Source organism: Salmo trutta, chromosome 30, assembly GCF_901001165.1.
Source record: "Salmo trutta chromosome 30, fSalTru1.1, whole genome shotgun sequence".
Taxonomy (NCBI): domain Eukaryota; kingdom Metazoa; phylum Chordata; class Actinopteri; order Salmoniformes; family Salmonidae; genus Salmo; species Salmo trutta.
In genome coordinates this window covers 17,664,839-17,688,555 of record NC_042986.1, presented here as the reverse complement: position 1 = coordinate 17,688,555, position 23,717 = coordinate 17,664,839, and the positions used below count along the sequence as shown (strand labels likewise).

The window sequence follows — 23,717 nt, the reverse complement described above, 5'->3', positions numbered from 1 at the left end:
GTCAACTTGCACCTCCATCAATTATAGATTATTCTGAACCATTTCAGATGAATAAGCATGGATTGATTTATTTGACAATTTAAGAAACACATACTATACAGCCAGTACATTTACTATTATTTACATTTTACGGTATCAAATTTAACACAATACAATTATAGATTATTTTTCATTGGACTTATTTCCATTGTGGTCATTTTTTGATAATAGGTAGACACGGCAAGACTGGCAATACACTACAGGTAATAGGCTACAGTTACAGATATCAGACTTAAATGAGGACTGTAGCAATCATTAAAAGTTCATGGTGCAATACAATGGATGGACTTATTGTTTAACATTGTATTTGATTTGTCCTATGAAATTGTATATATATATTTTAAAGGTCAAATAAAAAAATAAAAAATACGTGTATGTTGATGAAATCATACTGTATAACATTCAGCTACACAGTTTAGGCTATCCCTGTGCCATTAACCATATTAGTGCGTTACCCTGAACATTGCTGGAGTGCAAAGCTTGCTTGAGGATTAGTTATGGATTTGTTCATTTTACTTTTGAAATAGGTGACCATCATCCACTTCCTTTCATCTTCAGCAGAGATGTTATGAGTACAGTAGCATCAATAATCTGTTGATTAACACAATACCATATGAGTAGTACTGGACAGGAATTATTGAGTACAGGCCATAATGATATGGTATAGAGACAAAGTAAAAACATTTTTTAACATACTTACAAGTATCTTTGGCAGCAGAGCATATATGTCCAGAAAATGGAGGAAAGCCTAGAAAAACACATTGACACAAGTAGATAGGACATGTCATATTGCCCACAAATAATACATTGTTGATAAAGATGCTAAACATTAAAAGATAATCATTCTGTAAACGTTTTTTATTAGAATCCCCATTAGCTGTTGTGAAGGCAGCAGCAGCTACTCTTCCTGAGGTCCACACATAACATGACACATTAATAGACAAGAACAGCTCAAGGACAGAACTACATACATTTAAAAACAGCACACATAGCCTACTTATCAATGCATACACACAAAATATCTAGGTTAAATAGGGGAGAGGCATTGTGCCGTGTGGTGTTGCTTTATCTGTTTTTGAAACCAGGTTTGCGGGTCATTTGTGCAATATGAAATGAGAGTTCCATGCAAAAATGGTTCTATATAATACTGTACGCTTTCTTGAATTTGTTCTGGATTTGGGGACTATGAAAAGACCCCTGGTGGCTTGTCTGGTGGGGTAAGTGTGTGTGTTAGAGCTGTGTGTAAGTTCACTAGGCAAACAATTTGGAATTTAACACATTAATGTTTCTTATAAAAATAAGAAGTGATGCAGTCAGTCTCTCCTCAACTCTTAGCCAAGAGTTGCGTAGTATTTATATTATCCCTCTGATTACAATGGAGAGCAAGGCATGCTGCTCTGTTCTGGGCCAGCTGCAGCTTAACTAGGTCTTTCTTTGCAGCACTTGACAACATGATTGGACAATAATCAGGATAAGACAAAACTAGAGCCTGCAGGACTTGCTTTTTGGAGCGGTGTGAGAAAAGCAGAGCATCTCTTTATTATGGACGGACCTCTCCCCATCTTTACAACCATTGAATCTATATCTTTTGCCCATGACCATTTATAATCCAAGGTAAAACCAAGTAATTTAGTCTCCTCTGCATGTTCAACAGCCACATCAATCATTACCAGATTCAGCTGAGGTCTAGAGCTTAGGGAATGATTTGTACCAAATACAATGCTCTTACTTTTAGAGATGTTCAGGACCAGTTTATTACTGGCCATCCATTCTAAAACTTTTTGCAACTCCTTGTTAAGGGTTTCAGTGACTTCATTAGCTATGGTTGCTGACATGTACACTACCGTTCAACAGTTTGGGGTCACTTAGAAATGTCCTTGTTTTTTAAAGAAAAGCACATTTTTTGTCCATTAAACTAACATCAAATTGATCAGAAATACAGTGTAGACATAGTTAATGTTGTAAATGACTATTGTAGCTGGAAATGGCAGATTTTTTATGGAATATCTACATAGGTGTACAGAGGCCTATTATGAGCAACCATCACTCCTGTGTTCCAATGGCATGTTGTGTTAGCTAATCCAAGTTTATAATTTTAAAAGGCTAATTGATCATTAGAAAACCCTTTTGCAATTATGTTAGCACAGCTGAAAACTGTTGTTCTGATTAAAGAAGCAATAAAACTGGCCTTCTTTGGACTAGTTGAGTATCTGGAGCATCAGCATTTATGGGTTCGATTACAGGCTCAAAATGGCCAGAAACAAAGAACTTTCTTCTGAAACTCATCAGTCTATTCTTGTCCTCAGAAATGAAGGCTATTCCATGCGAGAAATTGCCAAGAAACTGCACTGTTCTTAGTTTTTTAATGCATGAATAAGATGGCTCACTGTTCATTGTTGGCATTTCCTACCTAAATTTGCCCACTTTGCCAATGAAGTAATCATTAAAATTATTGGTAAAATCAAATAGATTTGTCATGAATAAGCCATCTGATTCAATGAAAGATTGAGTTGAATTTGTCTGCCTGCCTATAATTTTATTTAAAGTACTCAACAACAAAAAATCCGTAATTCTTTATATCATTGATCTGACTTCATAATAAAATGTTTTCTTCTTTTTGTTGAGTTCAGTCACATAATTTCTTAATTTGCAGTAAGTCAGCCAGTCAGATGTGCAGCCAGACGTATTAGCCACTCCTTTTGCCCCATCTCTTTCAACCACACAGTTTTTCAATGCCTCATCAATCCATGGATGATATGTCCATGTAAGACCATTCTCCACCTGAAGAGGGCAGCCTTATTCAATCATTTATTGCATTAGTTCAACCAATGAAACCCATCACTCCAAATACAGAAGTTATCAGCATCCAAATACTTTCTGCATCTGTAACCACCATTCTCTTCTTCTAACCCAACTCACCTGTGTGTTTCCACTTCCACATGCCAAAAACAACAAGGCTCCCAATCAGAATGAACACAACTGCCATCACCAGGACGACTGGAATGATGGAGGCGCTGTCTGGGCTAGTATCAGGATCTGTCAATGAATACAAACACAATATTATCATTACAGTAATTGGAAAAATGATGTATACATGACAGTATTACATGACTAATATTTATTATTGGAACAACTTTGTAATTTGTAACCTCTAACAGAGGTGGACCATAATGGTTGCTAAAAACCACAATCTGATGATACTGTATCTCAGAGCATCCCTTGGCTCCTAGTCTTACCCCAACTGACATCCAGCGTGTTGTGCATACGGATGTGACTGGCAGTGCAGGTGTAGTTGTGTCTCTCTCTCACAGCTCCTGGACAGTGATTGGCAGACTATTTCTCAGCTGGTACGTCCAATCTCAATTCGGCAACAATTGCCCCCCTTTGAGCTGATGCTCTGCCACAGGCTGGCCATCTCTCAGCAGGGTGAGGTTGATGTGGCGGGGGTAGAAAGGCCAGGCAGGTGATTTTGGCCCCTTCAGAATCTGTGCTTTCTTTTGAAATGAATCTTACTCTAGGACTCACTGAGGAGGAAATGTGTATCAATGGATCAACTGTAGATTTTCTCCGGTTGTATTCCTGATGCTTTTTACACATGGTATAATAATGGCAAAACAATAATATTTGGTTCTATTGTTTATGCATTGGCATGACTATTTATTTTTATAGTCCACAAAGCCTACCTTTTCTCATGACGAGTTTCTCCTCTTTCTTCAGGTAGTCCTTCAATGATTTAATGCAAATAGGGAGATAAACCTTGTCAAGACCCATTTGAACGTACTGTGTCCTTTGTTGATTAAACTCAAGTTCTGGCCACTTAGGATGGTAATTGTACTGCAGTTCGTTGAAGTTCAGAATACCTCCATCAATTCCATTGAACACTTCCTTTATCGTGAGTTAGCCTTGCTTTACATTGTCCACCAATTCACAACCAATAAGTCTCTGATGAACAAATATTCCTGTAATAATTTAAAAGCAAAGAACCAACATTTTGGACAATAGTGACAAAAAAAGTTTTAAAAAACATGTTCTGTCCAGCTTATATAACACCTGTCTGGGCTAGGGGGCAGTATTGAGAATTTTGGAAAAAATATGTTCCCATTTTTAACTGCCTCCTACACCAACTCAGAAGCTAGAATATGCATATTATTGTTCAGGTTTGGATAGAAAACACTCTGAATTTTCTAAAACTGTTTGAATGGTGTCTGTGAGTATAACAGAACTCCTATGGCAGGCAAAAACCTGACAAGGTTTCAAGCAGGAAGTACCCTGTCTGACAAGGAGTCGTGCGTCTTGCATCTTTTTATTGAAAAGTAAGGATCTTAGCTGTAACGTGACAATTCCCAGGGCTCCAATAGGCTCTCAGAACCCGCGAAAAACCTGAAGGTTTACGAGGGAGCCTCAGGCTGAAACACATTATCACCTTTTGTAAGTGGCTGCTCCGAGGACCTTTGAATGAGGCGCGTGCACGAGTCGCTTCTGAGGAGAAATTTTATTCGGCTGTTTAGGCTCAATGCATACTCCCGGTCGGAATATTATCACTAATCTACGAGTTAAATGGCATAAAAATTGGTTTTAAACAGCGGTTGACATGCTTCGAAGTACGGTAATGGAATATTTAGACATTTTTGACAAGCCAATGCGCGGGACCGTGAAGAAGCATTCTAGAACTCACGAACAAAACGTCGCTGTTTGGATATAACGATGGATTATTTGGGACCAAACCAACATTTGTTATTGAAGTAGAAGTCCTGGCAGTGTATTCTGATGAAGAACAAGCAAGGTAAGAACATTTTTCTTATAGGAAATGTGATTTTGGTGGAGGCTGACCTGGGTGGGTATCTAAATAGCTAGCCCTGTAATGCCGGGCTATGTACTTAGATTATTGCAAAATGTGCTTCATCCGAAAAGCTATTTTAAAATCGGACATATCGAGTGCATAGAGGAGTAATGTATCTATAATTCTTAAAATAATTGTTATGCTTTTTGTGAACGTTTATCGTGAGTAATTTAGCAAACTGTTAGTAAATTCAACGGAAGTTTGCGGGGTTATGCTTTTTCTGAACGTCACATGCTAATGCAAAAAGCTGTTTTTTGATATAAATATGAACTTGATTGAACAGACATGCATGTATTGTATAACACAATGTCCTAGGTGTGTCATCTGATGAAGATCATCAAAGGTTAGTGCTGCATTTAGCTGTGGTTTGGGTTTATGTGACATGATATGCTAGCTTGAAAAATGGCTGTCTGATTTTTTCTGGCTGGGCACTCTGCTGACATAATCTAATGTTTTGCTTTCGTTGTAAAGCCTTTTTGAAATCGGACAGTGGGGTTAGATTAACGAGATTCTTGTCTTTAAATAGCTGTAAAATAGTCATATGTTTGAGAAATTGAAGTAATAGTATTTCTAACGATTCAAAAATCGCGCCACTGGAATTTCAGTAGCTGTTACGTAGGTGGGACGAAATCGTCCCACATACCCCAGAGAGAGGTAGATTGAGCCATTTATTACATTTACCATCACTGCCAACTTTACGGTTTTTACTTTTTAATTGCCGTTTTATATTTTATTTTTCACCTCGCTCGACTGTTTTTTCATTCAACTTTTTCACCCCGAACGCTTTAACTGGACATGGTTCTACATGACCTCCACCAGCCGAAGCGAGTAGTAACATTGCAATTAGAAGGCATAATGTTAGTCGCTGTACTGATAATATACAGGAGAACGATCGCCTTATGTCGAGGATAGCCGTGCTGCAAGCCCAGCTTCAGACGCAATCGTTAGGCAAGGGTAATTTAGGTGTAAGAAAATATGAAACAGCGTCTGTGCCACCAGTAAGTACAGATAGTAGTATAAATCCCCTCGCACAGTCCCCGGAGCCGGACAATTTTCTCATGGCTTCTGGGAGGAAAAGTTGTAGGAATGCTCAACCGGTGTCGCTCATTCAACCGACAGAAACTTTCAACCGGTTCTCCCAATTAAGCAACGAGTCAGAGTCCGTGTCTCTCTGGTCTCTCCTCCACCCGTTACGGGATCTGGGACGCCGAAGCTCTGACAAATTGAACGCCATTGGCGACTCCATTATCCGTAGTATTAGACTTAAAAATAATCATCCAGCGATCATACACTGTTTACCAGGGGGCAGGGCTACTGACGTTAAGGCTAACCTGAAGATGGTGCTGGCTAAGGCTAAAACTGGCGAGTATAGGGATATTGTTATCCACGTCGGCACCAACGATGTTAGGATGAAACAATCAGAGGTCACCAAGTGCAACAACCGAGGTAAAGACAGTTTCAGGTTGGATATTCGCCTGTAGTTTTCCTTACCTCCACCAACAGCAGTTAGGGACCGTCAACATAGTGACAAATTAAAATTTTCAAATTTCAATAGCTATTTAACCATTACTCCTAAACTTTCAAAATGTGTTCTAGCTTACCCGATGGCATAGACACACATTGCACACATTGTTTTGGTCGATTTACATCTTGCACTATTTAAAATTATTTATTTACATTTTTGAATTTCAATAGCTCATTGGTCATATGACCTACTGGACTCAAACAAGGTTCAAAATGTCCACTGACTACCCTTCTATATTGCACACCCTTTAGTTTGGCCATTTTCATCTCACACGTTTTTACATGAATCTTTCAAAATGTAAAATTTTAATAGCTCCTTGGTCATGTGACTTCAATCAAGGTTAAGAATGTCCACTCAGTGGGCCTACACATTGCACACCCTTTAGCTTGTCCATTTTCATCTCACATGATTTTACAAAATGTAAAATTGTAATAGCTCCTTGGTCATGTGACCTAGTGACTCCCAACAAGGTTCAGAATGTCCACTCAGTGGGCCGACACATTGCACACCCTTTAGTTTGTCCATTTTCATCTCACATGATGCTACATGAATTTTGCAAAATGTGGAATTTCAATAGCTCCTTGGTCATGTGACCTAGTGACTTCAATGAAGGTTCAGTATGTCCACTGACATAATGAAATTCTGAATAGTTTTAGGCAAATGAATACACAGGCCAAATTTGTATGCTGTTTTCCTTATCACTATAATCTAGTAGTAATTTAGTAGTAGAGGTAATTTCCTTTATGCCCCATTCTACACACAGCCTAAATTATAGGCACTGAACCATTTACAGGACAATAATAAGAGTAGCATATAGGATCCAACCCTATCACAGAGTGTTATAAATGTACAGCATTTGTAGACTTAAAGAAAAAAATATTAAGTGACAGTTTCATCAGTACGTGCTTAAAGAAAGTCATATCACGAAGATCATAGATGACAGTGCCCACCAAATCTATGACAATAGAGAATGAATTGTAAGCAGCAAAGTGTGTTTGTCAAAATAATATCTGAAAATGTCAGTTGTTGAACATAATACTTCTATTTGCAATAGCAATTTATGATATATGCAGTTGAGGAATATTCCATGTACCAACACTACATGGAGGACAGACATTAGACATTCCCATTAAAAAAAAAGAAAATAATAATATTTCACCTTTATTTAACCAGGTAAGCCAGTTGAGAACAAGTTCTCATTTACAACTGCGACCTGGCCAAGATAAAGCAAAGCAGTGTGACACAAACAACAACACAGAGTTACACATGGAATAAACAAACACACAGTCAATAACACAATAGAAATGTCTATATACAGTGTGTGCAAATTAAGTAAGATTAGGGAGGTAAGGCAATAAATTGGCCTTAGTGGCGAAATAATTACAATTTTGCAAATAAACACTGGAATGACAGATGTGCAGAAGATTAATGTGCAAGTAGAGATACTGTGGTGCAAAGGAGCAAAACATTTAATAAATAAATAAATAACAATATGGAGATGAGGTAGTTGGATGGGCTATTTACAGATGGGCTATGTACAGGTGCAATGATCTGTAAGCTGCTCTGATAGCTGATGCTTAAAGATAGTGAGGGAGATATGAGTCTCCAGCTTCTGTGATTTTTGCAATTCGTTCCAGTCATTGGCAGCAGAGAACTGGAAGGAAAGGCGGCCAAAGGAGGAATTGGCTTTGGGGGTTACCAGTGAAATATACCTGCTGGAGCGCGTACTATGGGTGGGTGCTGCTATGTTGACCAGTGAGCTGAGATAAGGCAGGGCTTTACCTAGCAAGGACTTATAGATGAACTGGAGCCAGTGGGTTTGGCGATGAATATGAAGCGAGGGCCAGCCAATGAGAGCATACAGGTCGCAGTGGTGGGTAGTATATGGGGCTTTGGTGACAAAACGGATGTCACTGTGATAGACAGCATCCAATTTGCTGAGTAGAGTGTTGGAGGCTATTTTGTAGATGACATTGCCGAAGTCAAGGATCAATAGGATAGTCAGTTTTACGAGGGTATATTTGGCAGCATTAGTGAAGGATGCTTTTTTGCGAAATAGGAAGCCGATTCTAGATTTAATTTTGGATTGGAGATGCTTAATGTGAGTCTGGAAGGAGAGTTTACAGTCTAGCCAGACACCTAGGTATTTGTAGTTGTCCACATATTCTAAGTCAGAACCGTCCAGAGTAGTGATGCTAGTCGGTGCGGGCAGGTGCAAGCAGCGATCGGTTGAAGAGCATGCATTTAGTTTTACTTGTATTTAAGAGCAGTTGGAAGCCACGGAAGGAGAGTTGTATGGCATTGAAGCTCGTCTGGAGGTTAGTTAACACAGTGTCCAAAGAAGGGCCAGAAGTATACAGAATGGTGTTGTCTGCGTTGAGGTAGATCAGAGAATCACCAGCCGCAAGAGCGACATCATTGATGTATACAGAGAAAAGAGTCGGCCCGAGAATTGAACCCTGTGGCACCCCCATAGAGACTGCCAGAGGTCCGGACAACAGGCCCTCCGATTTGACACACTGAACTCTATCTGAGAAGTAGTGGGTGAACCAGGCGAGGCAGTCATTTGAGAAACCAAGGCTGTTGAGTCTGCTGATAAGAATGCGGTGATTGACAGAGTCGAAAGCCTTGGCCAGGTCGATGAATACGGCAGCACAGTATTGTCTTTTGTCGATGGTGATTATGATATCATTTAGGACCTTGAGCGTGGCTGAGGTGCACCCATGACCAGCTCGGAAACCGGATTGCATAGCGTAGAAGGTACGGTGGGATTCGAAATGGTCGGTGATCTGTGTGTTAACTTGGCTTTCGAAGACCTTAGAAAGGCAGGGTAGGATAGATATAGGTCTGTAACAGTTTGGGTCTAGAGTGTCTCCCCCTTTGAAGAGGGGGATGACCGTGGCAGTTTTCCAATCTTTAGGGATCTCAGACGATATTTGAGGTTGAACAGGCTAGTAATAGGGGTTGCAACAATTGCGGTGGATAATTTTAGAAAGAGGGTCCAGATTGTCTAGCCCAGCTGATTTGTAGGGGTCCAGATTTTGCAGCTCTTTCAGAACATCAGGTATCTGGATTTGGGTGAAGGAGAAATGGGGAGGCTTAGGCAAGTTGCTGTTGGGGGTGCAGAGCTGTTGACCGGGGTAGGGGTAGCCAGGTGGAAAGCAAGGCCAGCCATAGAAAAATGCTTATTGAAATTCTCGATAATCGTAGATTTATTGGTGGTGACAGTGTTTCCTAGCATCAGTGCAGTGGGCAGCTGGGAGGAAGTGCTCTTATTCTCCATGGATTTCACGGTGTCCCAGAACTTTTTGGAGTTTGTGCTACAGGATGCAAATTTCTCTTTGAAAAAGCTGGCCTTTGCTTTCCTAACTGCCTGTGTATATTGGTTCCTAACTTCCCTGAAAAGTTGCATATCGCGGGGGCTATTCGATGCTAATGCAGTACACCACAGGATGTTTTTGTGCTGGTCAAGGGCAGTCAGGTCTGGAGTGAACCAAGGGCTATATCTGTTCCTGGCTCTACATTTTTTGAATGGGGAATGCTTATTTATGATGGTGAGGAAAGCACTTTTTAAAGAATAACCAGGCATCCTCTACTGACGGAATGAGGTCAATATCTTTCCAGGATACCCGGGCCAGGTCGATTAGAAAGGCCTGCTTGCTGAAGTGTTTTTTAGGGAGCGTTTGACTGTGATGAGGGGTGGTCATTTGACCCATTACGGACGCAGGCAATGAGGAAGTGATCGCTGAGATCCTGGTTGAAGACAGCAGAGGTGTATTTAGAGGGCAGGTTGGTCAGGATGAATCTATGAGGGTGCCCGAGTTTACGGATTTGGGGTTGTACCTGGTAGGTTCCATGATAATTTGGGAGAGATTGAGGGCATCTAGCTTAGATTGTATGATGGCCGGGGTGTTAAGCATATCCCAGTTTAGGTCACCTAACAGTACAAACTCTGAAGATAAATGGGGGGCAATTAATTCACATATGGTGTCCAGGGCGCAGCTGGGGGCTGAGGGGGGTCTGTAACAAGCAGCAACAGTGAGAGACTTATTTCTGGAAAGGTGGATTTTTAAAAGTAGAAGCTCGAACTGTTTGGGCACAGACCTGGATAGCATGACAGAATTTTGCAGGCTGTCTCTGCAGTAGATTGCAACTCCACACCCTTTGGCAGTTCTGTCTTGGCAGAAAATGTATACACATACATAGAGGCATTTTTCAGCTATGATTTTACCACTCAGAATCCAGAATGGATATGACAATGGGGCCAGCAGAGGACGTAATACACCCTTACAACAATCTACTTTTTGATCTTCTTGACTTCTTATCTGGTAAACTGCTACTTTGTGCCAAGAAAAGAGCCACAATTAGGGGTTAGTGTACTCCAGTAAAAAAGGGATGGTTTAGATTAAAAAGTATTGCCCTGTGTCCCCGTTCATAGGGGCATGAGAGACTAGTCAGTGGTAGAATTGAGTTGGCACTTTATTGGCCCAAACACCCACAGACCCACAAGGTTGAGGTTACTCATGGACAGTAATTAGTAATTTTTTTTTTTTTTGCATTGATCTTCAACAGTCTTCTAACTGTCCAAGAATTCGATCCAAAGTGTTAGGAAATATTTGTTCCCATAAATACAAGGGAGGATGTCTCTCCTCATACCTCTGGCACTTTAGTCAGACTGCCAGACTTTGCACCACAGAGCCAATCAGGAGAGAATACATACAGGTCAAGGGTGCCAATTGAAAGTCAAGCGGTGTGTCTGTGCCTTTTGTATTACTCTGTCTTTACAGAGAACCCCTGTGGTTCAAGTCAAGAGCTACCCTTCCCCTTTCAGTCTGCTCTGCGCATGTCTGAAAGTGACAGAGCCAGCAGCCAAGAGAGTTTTTCACAGTATGTCATAAAAAATTATTACACTTATGAATGTATGTAAAATGCTAATATGTATTAGATCCAGCACAATGGAATAACTAAGACCTGAATTTGAATGCAGCGTGTTCCGATTCCTCCTTCTCTTTCTGTCCAACAGGGTCAACCAAAAACACTAGGCCTGATGGTTCATGCAGATACTGGGGAAGCAATGTAGAAATGTATTGATCCGTTAAATGATTTTACTATTAAATGACCCATATCCCTCATACCTCTTCACAAAAATGTATCTAAATCAATTTTGGAAAAAGGATTTTACTCACAAAAGACAGGAATTTATTTTTCCAGTTAGAAATAGTAGGCCATGCATCAAATAACTATTTTCATCAGAAAAACAAACCCTCAAATGCACTATTGCATTTTGTAAGTTGTCTGCAGGTGGCTTGTTGTGAATGCACTCAAATATCAAGTCATTATCAGGTTCTGTAAACTGCGTTCTAATACTCAACGTAGAAGGATTTGTCTTGATGTACAGTATATGAAAGTGATGCTATGAAAATGATTATTTCACGTTCACAAGCTCACTCTGACTGACAAATCACTGCCTATTACTGTGATTAAAAAGAGCATATGAAAGTTTTTTTTCTCCACAGGCCTACCTGTGCGCCTTCCTTTAAGCACCTCTGTTCGAACACCTCTCCTGTCCTTGATCCATACCACATACAGCCATTTGCAGATCTATTCAGTGTCCATGTGAAAGATAGTTATTGCGAGGCTGGAACATTTGTTAACTTCAAAACATTTTTTTAACACCCATGTAAAATGAAGGCCTGCAAAGGTTACAGATTTAAGCCTAATATCATGAGATGAAAGTAGAGAAACATCAGAGTGTGCGATATGAAGGCATAGTCAGTGGACACTCTGAACCTTGCTTGAGGTCATTAGGTCACATGACCATGGAGCTATTGAAATTTGACATTTTGAAAAATTCATGTAAAATCATGTGAGATGAAAATGGACAAACTAAAGGGTGTTCAATGTGTAGGCCCACTGAGTGGACATTCTGAACCTTGCTTGAAGTCACTAGGTCACATGACCTGATGTAAAATGGTGTAAAATCATGTGAAATGAAAATGGACAAACTAAAGGGTGTGCAATGTGTAGGCCCACTGAGTGGACATTCTGAATCTTATTTGAAGTCACTAGATCACATGATCAAGGAGCTATTGAAATTCAAAATTTTGAAAAATTCATGTAAAATATTGGCAGATGAAAATGGCCAAACTAAAGGGTGTGCAATATAGAAGGGTAGTCAGTGGACATCATGAACCTTGTTTGAAGTCATTAGGTCACATGACCAAGGAGCTATTGAAATTTTAATTTTGAAAAATTCATGTAAAATCTTAAAATGGACAAACTAAAAGGTGTGCAATGTGTAGGCCCACTGAGTGGACATTCTGAACCTTGTTTGAAGTCACATGACCAAGGAGCTATTGAAATGTTTAATTTTGAAAAATTCATGTAAAATCTTGTGAGATGAAAATTGACAAACTAAAGGGTGTGCAATATAAAAGGGTAGTCAGTGGACATTCTGAACCTTGTTTGAGTCAAGTAGGTCACATGACCAAGGAGCTATTGAAATTTGAATGTAAAACATTTTTTGTACTTTGTTTACGCTCCCTAACTAATTCAACTAGGAATACAAAATGCTGCTCACATTTCCACGTTTATTAGCTTTGGAAAGCGAATTAATGTCCAAATCGTGAAAATAAGACCTGTGCAATGTTGTGCGCAATTTTCCCAACACCATGACAATTATTTGGAGTCTGTGGCTCAAGTGGTTTGAAAGCTATTGAGGTTTGAAAGCGCGAATATCTGTTGAATATCCAACTTGAAACTGTCTTTACCTCGGTAGTGCAACATAGCTTCAGTGTGTAAATCAGCTAGAAAGATGTGTCGGCATCGAGTAATTGTCTCTGGCTCCCTCCCAGTTAGGGGGAGTGATGAGATCTACAGCAGTCTCACAACTCAATCGCTGGTTGAAAACTGTTTTCTGCCCCTCCAAAAAAGATAGCATTTGTAGATAATTGGCCCTCTTTCTGGGGCTCACCCACAAACAAGACCAAGCCTGGCCTGCTGAGGAGTGACGGACTGGAGGGGTGCTCTCATCTTATCTATGAACATAGACAGGGCTCTAGCTCCACACTGAGATAGGGTGCAGGCCAGGCAGCAAGCTGTTAGCCACCCTGCCAGCTTAGTGGAGTCTGCCACTAGCATAGTCAGTGTAGTCAGCTCAGCTATCCCCATTGAGACTGTCTGTGACTCGATCTAGGTTGGGCTAAACTAAACATGGCGGTGTTCGCCTTAGCAATCTCACTGGAATAAAGACCTCCTCCATTCCTGTTATTATTGAAAGAGATTGTGATATCTCACATCTCAAAATAGGGCTGATCCCTCACTTCCAAGGCAGTTAGGCAATTAACTAATCACCGATCATAATCTTGATGTGATTGGCCTGACTGAAACATGTCTTAAGCCTGATGAATGTACTGTGTAAAATGAGGCCTCTCCTCCTGGTTACACTAGCGACCATATCCCCCACGCATCCAGCAAAGGTGGAGGTGTTGCTAACATTCACGATAGCAAATTTCAATATACAAAAAAAAGACTGCGTTTTCGTCTTTTGAGCTTCTAGTCATGAAATCTATGCAGTCTACTCAATCACTTTTTATAGCTACTGTTTACAGGCGTTCCTATCTGACCTTGTAGTAATGGCAAATAATATTCACATTTTTGGTGACTTTAATATTAACATGGAAAAGTCCACAGACCCACTCCAAAAGGCATTCGGAGCCATCATCGACTCATTGGGTTTTGTCCAACGTCTCCGGACCTACTCACTGCCAGTCATACTCTGGACCTAGTTTTGTCCTGTCCTCATAATCCTGGACTACCGGATCACCATTTTATTACGTTTGCAATCGCAACAAATAATCTGCTCAGACCCCAACCAGGGATCATCAAAAGCCGTGCTATAAATTCTCGGACAACCCAAAGATTCCTAGATGCCCTTCCAGACTCCCTCCGCCTACCCAGAGTACAAAAATCGGTTAACCACCTAACTGAGGAACTAAATTTAACTTTGCGTAATACCCTAGATGCAGTTGCACCCCTAAAAACAAAAAACATTTGTCATAAGAAACTAGCTCCCTGGTATACAGAAAATATCCGAGGCCCTGAAGCAAGCATCCAGAAAATTGGAATGGAAATGGGGCTACATCAAACTGGAAGTCTTCCGACTAGCTTGGAAAGACAGTACCATGCAGTATCGAAGAGCCCTCACTGCTGCTCGATCATCCTATTTTTCCAACTTAATTGAGGAGAATAAAAACAATCCTACATTTATTTTTGATACTGTCGCAAAGCTAACGAAAAAAAAGCTGCATTCCCCAAGAGAGGATGGCTTTCACTTCAGCAGTGATAAATTCATGAACTTCTTTGACGAAAAGATCGTGATCATTAGAAAGCAAATTACGGACTCCTCTTTAAATCTGCGTATTTCCCCACAGCTCAGTTGTCCTGAGTCTGTACAACACTGCCAGGACCTAGGATCAAGGGAGACACTCGAGTTTTTTAATACTATATCTCTTGACACATCCTGACACATTGAAAATAGTCTTGGCCTCTAAACCTTCAAGCCGCATACTGGACCCTATTTCAACTAAACTGCTGAAAGAGCCACTTCCTGTGCTTGGCCCTGCTATGTTGAACATAATAAACGGCTCCCTATCCACCGGATTTGTACCAAACTCACTAAAAGTGGCAGTAATAAAGCCTCTCTTGAAAATCCAAACCTTGACCCAGAAAATATAAAAAACGATCTGCCTATATCGAATCTCCCATTCCTCTCAAAATTTTTTGAAAAAGCTGTTGCGCAGCAACTCACTGCCTTCCTGAAGACAAACAATGAATGCGAAACGCTTCAGTCTGGTTTTAGACCCCATCATAGCACTGAGACTGCACCCGAGAAGGTGGTAAATTCCATTTGAATGGTGTCAGACCAAGGCTCTGCATCTGTCCTCGTGCTCCTAGACTTTAGTGCTACTTTTGATACCACATTCTCTTGGAGAGATTGGAAACCCAAATTGGTCTACACGGACAAGTTCTAACCTGGTTTAGATCTTATCTGTCGGAAAGATATCAGTTTGTCTCTGTGGATGGTTTGTCCTCTGACAAATTAACTGTACATTTTGGTGTTCCTCAAGGTTCCGTTTTAGGACCACTATTGTTTTCACTATATATTTTACCTCTTGGTGGTGTCATTTGGAAACATAATGTTAACTTTCACTGCGATGCAGACGATACACAGCTGTACATTTCGATGAAACATGGTGAAGCCCCAAAATTGCCCTCCCTGGAAGCCTGTGTTTCAGACATAAGGAAGTGGATGGCGGCAAATGTTTTACTTTTAAACTCGGACAAAATAGAGATGCTTGTTCTAGGTCCCAAGAAACAAAGAGATCTTCTGTTGAATCTGACAATTAATCTTGATGGTTGTACAGTCATCTCAAATAAAACTGTGATGGACCTTGGCGTTACTCTGGACTCTGATCTCTCTTTTGACAAACATATCAAGAATGTTTCAAGGACAGCTTTTTTCCACATTCGTAACATTGCAAAAATCAGAAACCTTTTGTCCAAAAATGATGCAGAAAAATGTATTCATGCTTTTGTCACTTCTAGATTAGACTACTGCAATGCTCTACTTTCCGGCTACCCGGATAAAGCACTAAATAAACTTCAGTTAGTGCTAATCACGGCTGCTAGAATCTTGACTAGAACCCCAAAATTGGATCATATCACTCCAGTGCTAGCCTCTCTACACCGGCTTCCTGTTAAGGCTAGGGCTTATTAAGGTTTTCCTGCTACCCTACATACAAAACATTACATGGGCTTGCTCCTACCTATCTTTCCGATTTGGTCCTGCTGTACATACCTACACTTACGCTACGGTCACAAGACGCAGGCCTCCTTACTGTCCCTAGAATTTCTAAGCAAACGGCTGGAGGCAGGGCTTTCTCCTATAGAGTTTCATTTTTATGGAATGGTCTGCTTATCCATGTGAGAGACGTAGACTCGGTCTCGACCTTTAAGTCTTTATTACAGACTCATCTCTTCAGTAGGTTCTATTATTGAGTGTAGTCTGGCCCAGGGGTGTGAAGGTGAACGGAAAGGCACTGGAGCAATGAACCGTCCTTGTTGTGTCTGCCTGGCCGGTTCCCCTCTCCCCACTGGCATTCTCTGCCTCTAACCCTATTACAGGGGCTGAGTCACTGGCTTACTGGTGGTCTTCCATGCTGTCCCTAGGAGGGGTGCGTCACTTGAGTGGGTTGAATCACTGACGTGATCTTCCTGTCGGGTTGGCGCCCCCCTCGGGTTCGTGCCGTGGGGGAGATCTTCGTGGGCTATACTCGGCCTTGTCTCAGGGTAGTAGGTTGGTGGTTGAAGATATCCCTCTAGTGGTGTGGGGGCTGTGCTTTGGCAAAGTGGGTGGTGTTATATCCTGCCTGTTTGGCCCTGTCCGGGGGTATCGTCGGACAGGGCCACAGTGTCTCCCGACCCCTCCTGTCTCAGCCTCCAGTATGTATTCTGCAATAGTTTGTGTCGGGGGCTAGGGTCAGTCTGTTATATCTGGAGTATTTATCCTGTCTTATCCAATGTCCTGTGTGATTTTAAGTATGCTCCCTCTAATTCTCTCTCCTTTTCTCTCTCTCTTCTCAGAGGACCTGAGCCCTAGGACCATGCCTCAGGACTACCTGGCCCGATGACTCCTAGCTGTCCCCAGTCTACCTGGTCATGCTGCTGCTCCAGTTTCAACTGTTCTGCCTGCGGCTATGGAACCCTGACCTGTTCACTGGACGTGCTACCTTGTCCTGGACCTGCTGTTTTGGACTCTCTCTCTACCACACCTGCTGTCTCTAACTCTGAATGATTGGCTATGAAAAGCCAACTGACATTTACTCATGAGGTGCTGACCTGTTGCACCCTCTACAACCACTGTGATTATTATTATTATTTGACCCTGCTGGTCATCTATGAATGTTTGAACATCTTGGCCATGTTTTGTTATAATCTCCACCTGGCACAGCCAGAGGAATACTGGCCACCCATCAGAGCCTGGTTCCTCTAGGTTTCTTCCTAGGTTCTGGCCTTTCTAGGGAGTTTGTCCTGTGCTTCTACATCTGCATTGCTTGCTGTTTGGGATTTAGGCTTGGTTTCTGTACAGCACTTTGTGACATCGGCTTATGTAAAAAGGGCTTCATAAATACATTTCATTGATTGAGCTTTATCTCGAAAAATACCGGCACGCTCGTTTTGCATTGCAGTGCGCCGGATAGGTGGAGATTTCACTTAAGAACCAATAGATGGTCTAAAATGTGCAAGCTCTGCCCACTCAGGGCGATGCAAAACTAACGCCCACCTTCATCACAGTCACTGGTTTGCCTTTCCCCTTCACATACAAGCTCTTACAGGTTTGACACCCGATCATAGATTCCTTTTAGACTACACAAGCTTACAAACAATTACAATGGCAAAGTCAAATTGTTTGTAAGCTTGTGTAGTTTAAAATGACTATGATCGTATGCTATCCATTTGTTTTTTTTGTATGCTGTTCTTTGTATGCCATTTTTATATTTGAGAATTAACCAAAGATACACACTTGGCCATGATGACAGATACCTGTGTGTCTTTTGACACTATATAAACGAGTAATCTCACAGTGTTTGTGATCATATACCCTGATGAAGACAGCTTGGCTGTCGAAACGTTGGATATTACATTTTTGCATCTGAGCTCCTAGAGTGTGCGGCTCTCCCTTATTTTCAAGTTTTCTACTCCGCTAGCCAGCACCTCGCCTTAGTAGGTGTGCGTTTCTTTTTCTTCTAGATTCTTCAGTAAACATTAACCACTGAAGTCCAATGGGGATTTCACTTTGGTAACTGTCTGAATATCAAATTGAATGTGTCAGTAGATGCAACACCAAGCCTGTCAGGTAACCTTGCATGCTAAGACGTGATCATGTTGGTTCATCATACTGTCATCATTACCTTTTCTCTGTCTTGTTGTGACTACACACATTTAATCAGAGTCTACAGTACCAAGAACAGTATGAAATTCTTCATGGCTGAATGATTGTCAAGTACATAGAAAAAAAGACCAGAGGAATCTGGTTCATCATTTCTTCATTTATTAGTTGTACAATTCTGAAAAATAATAATCCTAAAAAAGGACTGGAAGCCCAAGGTCATTTACAATCTTTTTTCTTTGTTTCTGTAGTGATGTCCCTCTGAGTTCTTTCTCTCAGCCTGTTTTCAAATCGTTGGGTATTGTTGGAATCGGGGTGAAACTTTGAACATTGTTATACTCAGAAGTATAGGAACATTAGGTACTAAAGAGATATGAGGGGTGCCATAATGAAGCTTGGGGGGGGCTGAGTGCAGGGAACACGATTTCATGTGGCAGTACTGATAAGGGGAGAAACCGTTGAAGGCTCATATCACTTAGTTCCCTGCTTAGCAAGAATGATGCAATGTTTAGCGATAAGGAGACCACCCAAAGTGGGGTATGAATACTACCACTGGGGAAGCCATGTCGGTGTCTGAATTACAGCTGTATCAACCCTTTGGGAAGAATTAAACTTGGTTAAGCTTCTCTAGTGTCCGTGAGTTCAAATTAGAACCTAACAGTATCATGATATGTTGAACTTAATAAGACAGTCCTTTTTCGACAAATGTGGCAAAACAATTCCATACGTACATACATATATATAGATATCTATAAAAACAAAATCATTCAAGTATCAAAATACAGACTGCTAGAGATTAATTTACAATCCAATATCATTGTTATCATCATCATAGTCTTCATCAATATCATCAGAATAGTCCCATTGTACTACCCATGACCCTTATGTGCAAACGCGGAGACAGGACCAGGTTGATGGCTGCAGGTGCTCACATCAACCAGCTAAAGACAGCTGTATCATATAGAGTGAGTACCATATAGCTAGTCTATGTACCCACAGAGGCTCAACACTCCAGCTGACCACAGAGTACCCAAAACAGTCAACATACCAGGAGAGATACCATATGGCTAGAAAACACTGTGTACCATATTGTACCTAAACTCTTACAGGACTGGTTTTCTGGATTGACTAGTTTAAAATAAATCAAATGGAATCAGGGGGAATAAAATGGCATCACAGTACCTCCTAACAGGTCCTATAGTTTCCAGTAACTGAACAGTTTAAACATACAAAAAGACACTCCCCCTGTTTTTAAAAGTTGCTGTAGTGTCAGTTAAACAGCCCTCCAAACTTCATCCATGTCAGATTATTCCTCCTGTACACTATTACATTAACTATCACACTTCTGTATGTTATGAATGACAAAAGGAAGATAAAGCGATGCTTTGATGTAACTGACCCGGTGTTTGAATGGATGGACATGAGAAAGCCTGTGAGTGTACTGCTGCATCTCGCATTGTAATTATTCTACCCAATCGTACCCTAGTGAGTATAGCATACCGAGGACAACTTTAATGCATTCCTTTATCTAAATCTGTCTCCCATTTCCCACTGAGATATCCAGGTAGATCTCTACTTCTTTTCTCCAAAATATATTTTTATGTTGGTTACTACTGTCTGTACCTTAATAAAATTCCCTGTCAGAGTAAACCGTAGCTTAGCGTAGCCCTCAGCGAAGACACATATAAGTGTATGGGAAAGGCCCCTCTGAGGGATCGATCAAGAGAAGCATCCATCTTCAACTCTCATGGAACGGATACACAAGTCACAAAATGTCAGGGAAAAACAACTGGGAACACGACACTCTCGAACCCCCATAGATAAAATACACTGTTTGAACAGTATTCACTGGCCTGTCAAGGATAAACATGTTTTCATTTGTAAAAAAAATTAGAAAAAACAGAAAAGGAGGGATGTTAAAGTCGAGTGCTTCACATTGAAGGAGAGATGCCTACCAAACAAACACCCACCTTTCAGTCTCTGGATAACTGACCAAGCTTTGACATATTGAGACCATTTTCCAGTGTAAGTAAGTGGATGCAGTGAGGATATTGGTTGTTTGGGCCTACTGCTTGGGGGCTGACTTCCTGTCTGTGTGATACAGAGCTACAGCGCTGACCCCTGGAGCTGAACACCACAGTGGAGGTGAGAAGGAGTGGAGCATGAGGAGAGGGCCAGGGGTGTCAAAGAGGAGGTAGGGCCTTCCTGGTGTATGCCAGCATGTCTCCAGTGGTACTGGTAGGAAGGATGCATGGAAAGTGGCCTTTCTCCTGGTTCCAAAAATGCATCCTGCCCCACAACATAACCCCATGGGTATGGGTCACCCCTGACCTCTCACTCTGGCTGGGTGTCTGGTCATGGTAGTTAGCTACATGGGAAGGGAGACACACCAACACAGCACTGGGGTTAAAATAATGTAAAAACATAACTGAGCCAACTGAAAACAAAATGGCGTAGATATCAAAATAACAGATTTTTCTAGATAATGATTAAATTCCGCTTCCACGTTAGCACTGAATATCGACTGAGGCAGGGTGAATAGTAAAACAAACACAGACAGCCATTAATGACAACATGATGAACATAAAGGAGAAACTGTCTGAGTAGTGAAAAAAAGAAGGAAAATGAAAGGGAAAAAAGGAAAGTCCCCTATTTCACCTTTACTTTCAACAGACATTGGGTTGATTACATCTTGGCACTATTTGGAATATGGCGATTAGTTAGAAATCTAGATCGATGCAAAGAGTGATATGATTTCAAATGAAAAAACACTGAATGCACTATACCTAAAATGTAGCAACATTATGTAATGCTGTACTCTTAATCTGTATACATCAGCCTCTTTTTAACCACAGTGGATGGATTAGATGCCAACTAAACAGAACGTGCCTTGACAAGGTTATGCCTTCATCTTTCAGTCCATTAAGACATGCTTGGATTAGGAAAGATGGATGGTACAGCAGTTTATTCTTTTGACGCATTTCACCTAACCACTCCTCTCCAGTGAGAGATTTGATGAGCTCCCCTCCTCATTAAGGTTAATATAACCGATCAGCCCTATATTGACGGATCTACCGGCTAGGCTGGGTAATTAGACTGAAACCGTCACCCAAGTCTATTACTGGTGGCTAGAGCAGAATTCATGCATTTTGGCTCATAATCTATTGAATAAACAGTCAATTTAAGTTCTCGTCATATCATCTTTGACGCACATATTTCCCCAGCATCCAAGCATTCACAACTGTTTCATGACACTCCAAATAAGGATTGCACTAGATATCAAATTCTCAGTCAAAGAGCAAGGCATGCTCAGATTGATTTCCCACATTGCTGTCTATAACAGTGAGGACATCTATGTAGGACACTATGATCTGTTTGAACCTCTGTGTCCTATCTATCCCCCATCAATGTTAACTCCATTAGTTACCAGTAGAGATCTCCTCCTATCACAGTGCTGGACTCTAGACTACTTTGGCAGCATAACACAGAGTGCCAGTTTCCCAGACTCCGATTAAGTATGGGAAACCGACACAAAGACTGAAAATAAATCAGACAGGATGCGCATCAACATGCCTTTCCCTCTGTTAACCCAAATGGACCAATCCTAGGTTGGGCTTAGGGTTTAGTCCAGAGTGGTCTTCCATCCCCTTGCAGAGAAACAGGCAATGTTCCTACTAATGTGCATAGAACTACAACAATGGAACAGGGAGTCTCTCACAGATCTTTTGGAAACAATGTTCATCCAGGTATGTGATCCTTCGCTGTACAGAATCATTTTTGTTTCTGAGCACTGGAGTCAGGAGTTTAAAGTTCAGAAAACAAGGAAGGGGAAAGTTCTTCAAGAGCGCCTCACAGTGGCCGTCGCCTGGTAGAGCAGTAAAAGCACCCAGAGGAGAAAACAAGATTGATTAATAAAATAAAGGAAAAAGAAAGGAGGGATAGATGGAGAGAAAAATGGATTGTCCTAAGAGAGTTTGGGGGATAGTAGTTTGTAAGAGGGAAAGAGGAATGGTGAGGAGTGGGGAGGTAGGTAGGTAGAATGGAGATAGCAGCCACTGAACAAACTTAATCAGTGACTGGATTTGTGGATTACATTAGCTGTCCTACACACATCATAGCTAGGGTACTGAATAACAGCACCATACATTAAAACAGTTTAAGCAGAACAAACAGTGTCAATGTGAGGGAAGTGGAAGGACAAGGTAGAGTATCATGCTTCACAGAGGCAAGGGGAACCAAATGCCTAGGAACATACTGTACGATGATCACAGAGCAATGATTCAGGGCCCAGAGGAGTCAGCAGTTTAACACAGCGAAAAGGAGCAGGGACCAGGGTGTAGTCCAGGAGGTTGTCCAGTTAGTCCCCACAAACAGATCTGTGGTCAGGGGGAGAGGCAGTGGCGAGGCAAGGACAGAAGAGGCAGGTCTCATAATGGTAGACTGAATAACAGACCAGGGGAAGGAGAGAAGTTGAGTCTTTCAGCAGACAGAGGAGAGGAGGTGGAGGCAGAGGAGGGCAGGCAGGAGGGTTTTGGCCCAGAGAAAGAGGCAGGACGCAGAGTCACAGTGAAAGGCACACAGAAGGAGGAGGAGGAAAGGTACAGTAAGTCAGAAGGTCAAGCCCAGGGTCAAAGGGCAGAGGGCAGGAGAGGTGTCAGGTCCACTCAGAATATGGTGGTCTCGTACTTAGTGCTGATGGTCCTCTTGGAGTCTTTGGGGACAGGGTCCACCAGCCACGTGGTGCTGCTCTGGGACTGGGAGTCCACTTCCAGCTCCAACGGGTCCACCTGGCGGGGTAGGACACAGAGGGGGCTCAGATACAGGATTTGACACTTCTTAGGGTGAGAGAGTCAACAGACAAATAAATGCAATTAGTGTGCTGAATTACATGTTAGTCATTCTAAGATCACGGTGTGGTGAAATTCTGCACGGAGCCTGCCTGGCGCCCAGACAAAATCTATCTTTACTTCTCTCTAACAATACGGCTACAACAGTTTATTGTGCCTGAACATGTTGTGCAAACAGAGAGATCATGACAGGAACTGATGACTCATTGAAGCACAGTAAAATGTACTAAGTGTGAGTAAGAAAACCTTAACAGAGGAACCAGTGAGGACCAAGATATACCACATCACATCAGCAAATCAAGTGTGATTCCCAACCTGGAATGTTCATACCAGTAGGGGGCTCCCAAGGGCTTTACAACTATCAAGGGGCCCAGTAAAGATCAACACAGTAACCAACAGAGAATTGATGGTGTCTCAACATGACGTCATCTTTTGAAAGAAAGAAAATCATGTGACTCCAGGTTGAGAACCCCATTGAGACAAAAATAGAGAAGAAATGAGGCGTGAAGAGGAGAG

General features: G+C 41.5%; 1 protein-coding gene and 1 pseudogene across 8 annotated transcripts in view; both read right to left on the bottom strand.

The window, feature by feature from the left end:
- Positions 1–605: 605 nt before the first annotated feature.
- Positions 606–20,360, bottom strand: LOC115168872 (major histocompatibility complex class I-related gene protein-like; annotated as a pseudogene).
- Positions 18,497–23,717, bottom strand: part of LOC115168138 (ankyrin repeat and SAM domain-containing protein 1A) — a 119,024-nt gene continuing 113,803 nt past the window's right edge. For 6 of the 8 annotated variants that reach the window (XM_029723111.1, XM_029723109.1, XM_029723110.1 and 3 more), the window contains one exon: positions 20,828–23,141. In XM_029723111.1, the coding sequence (XP_029578971.1) occupies positions 23,019–23,141 (123 nt within the window). In that variant the 3' untranslated portion in view covers positions 20,828–23,018. Of the gene's footprint in view, positions 20,723–20,827; positions 23,142–23,717 lie in introns of those variants that run through there. The other 2 variants (XM_029723112.1, XM_029723116.1) reach the window with 1 other exon arrangement.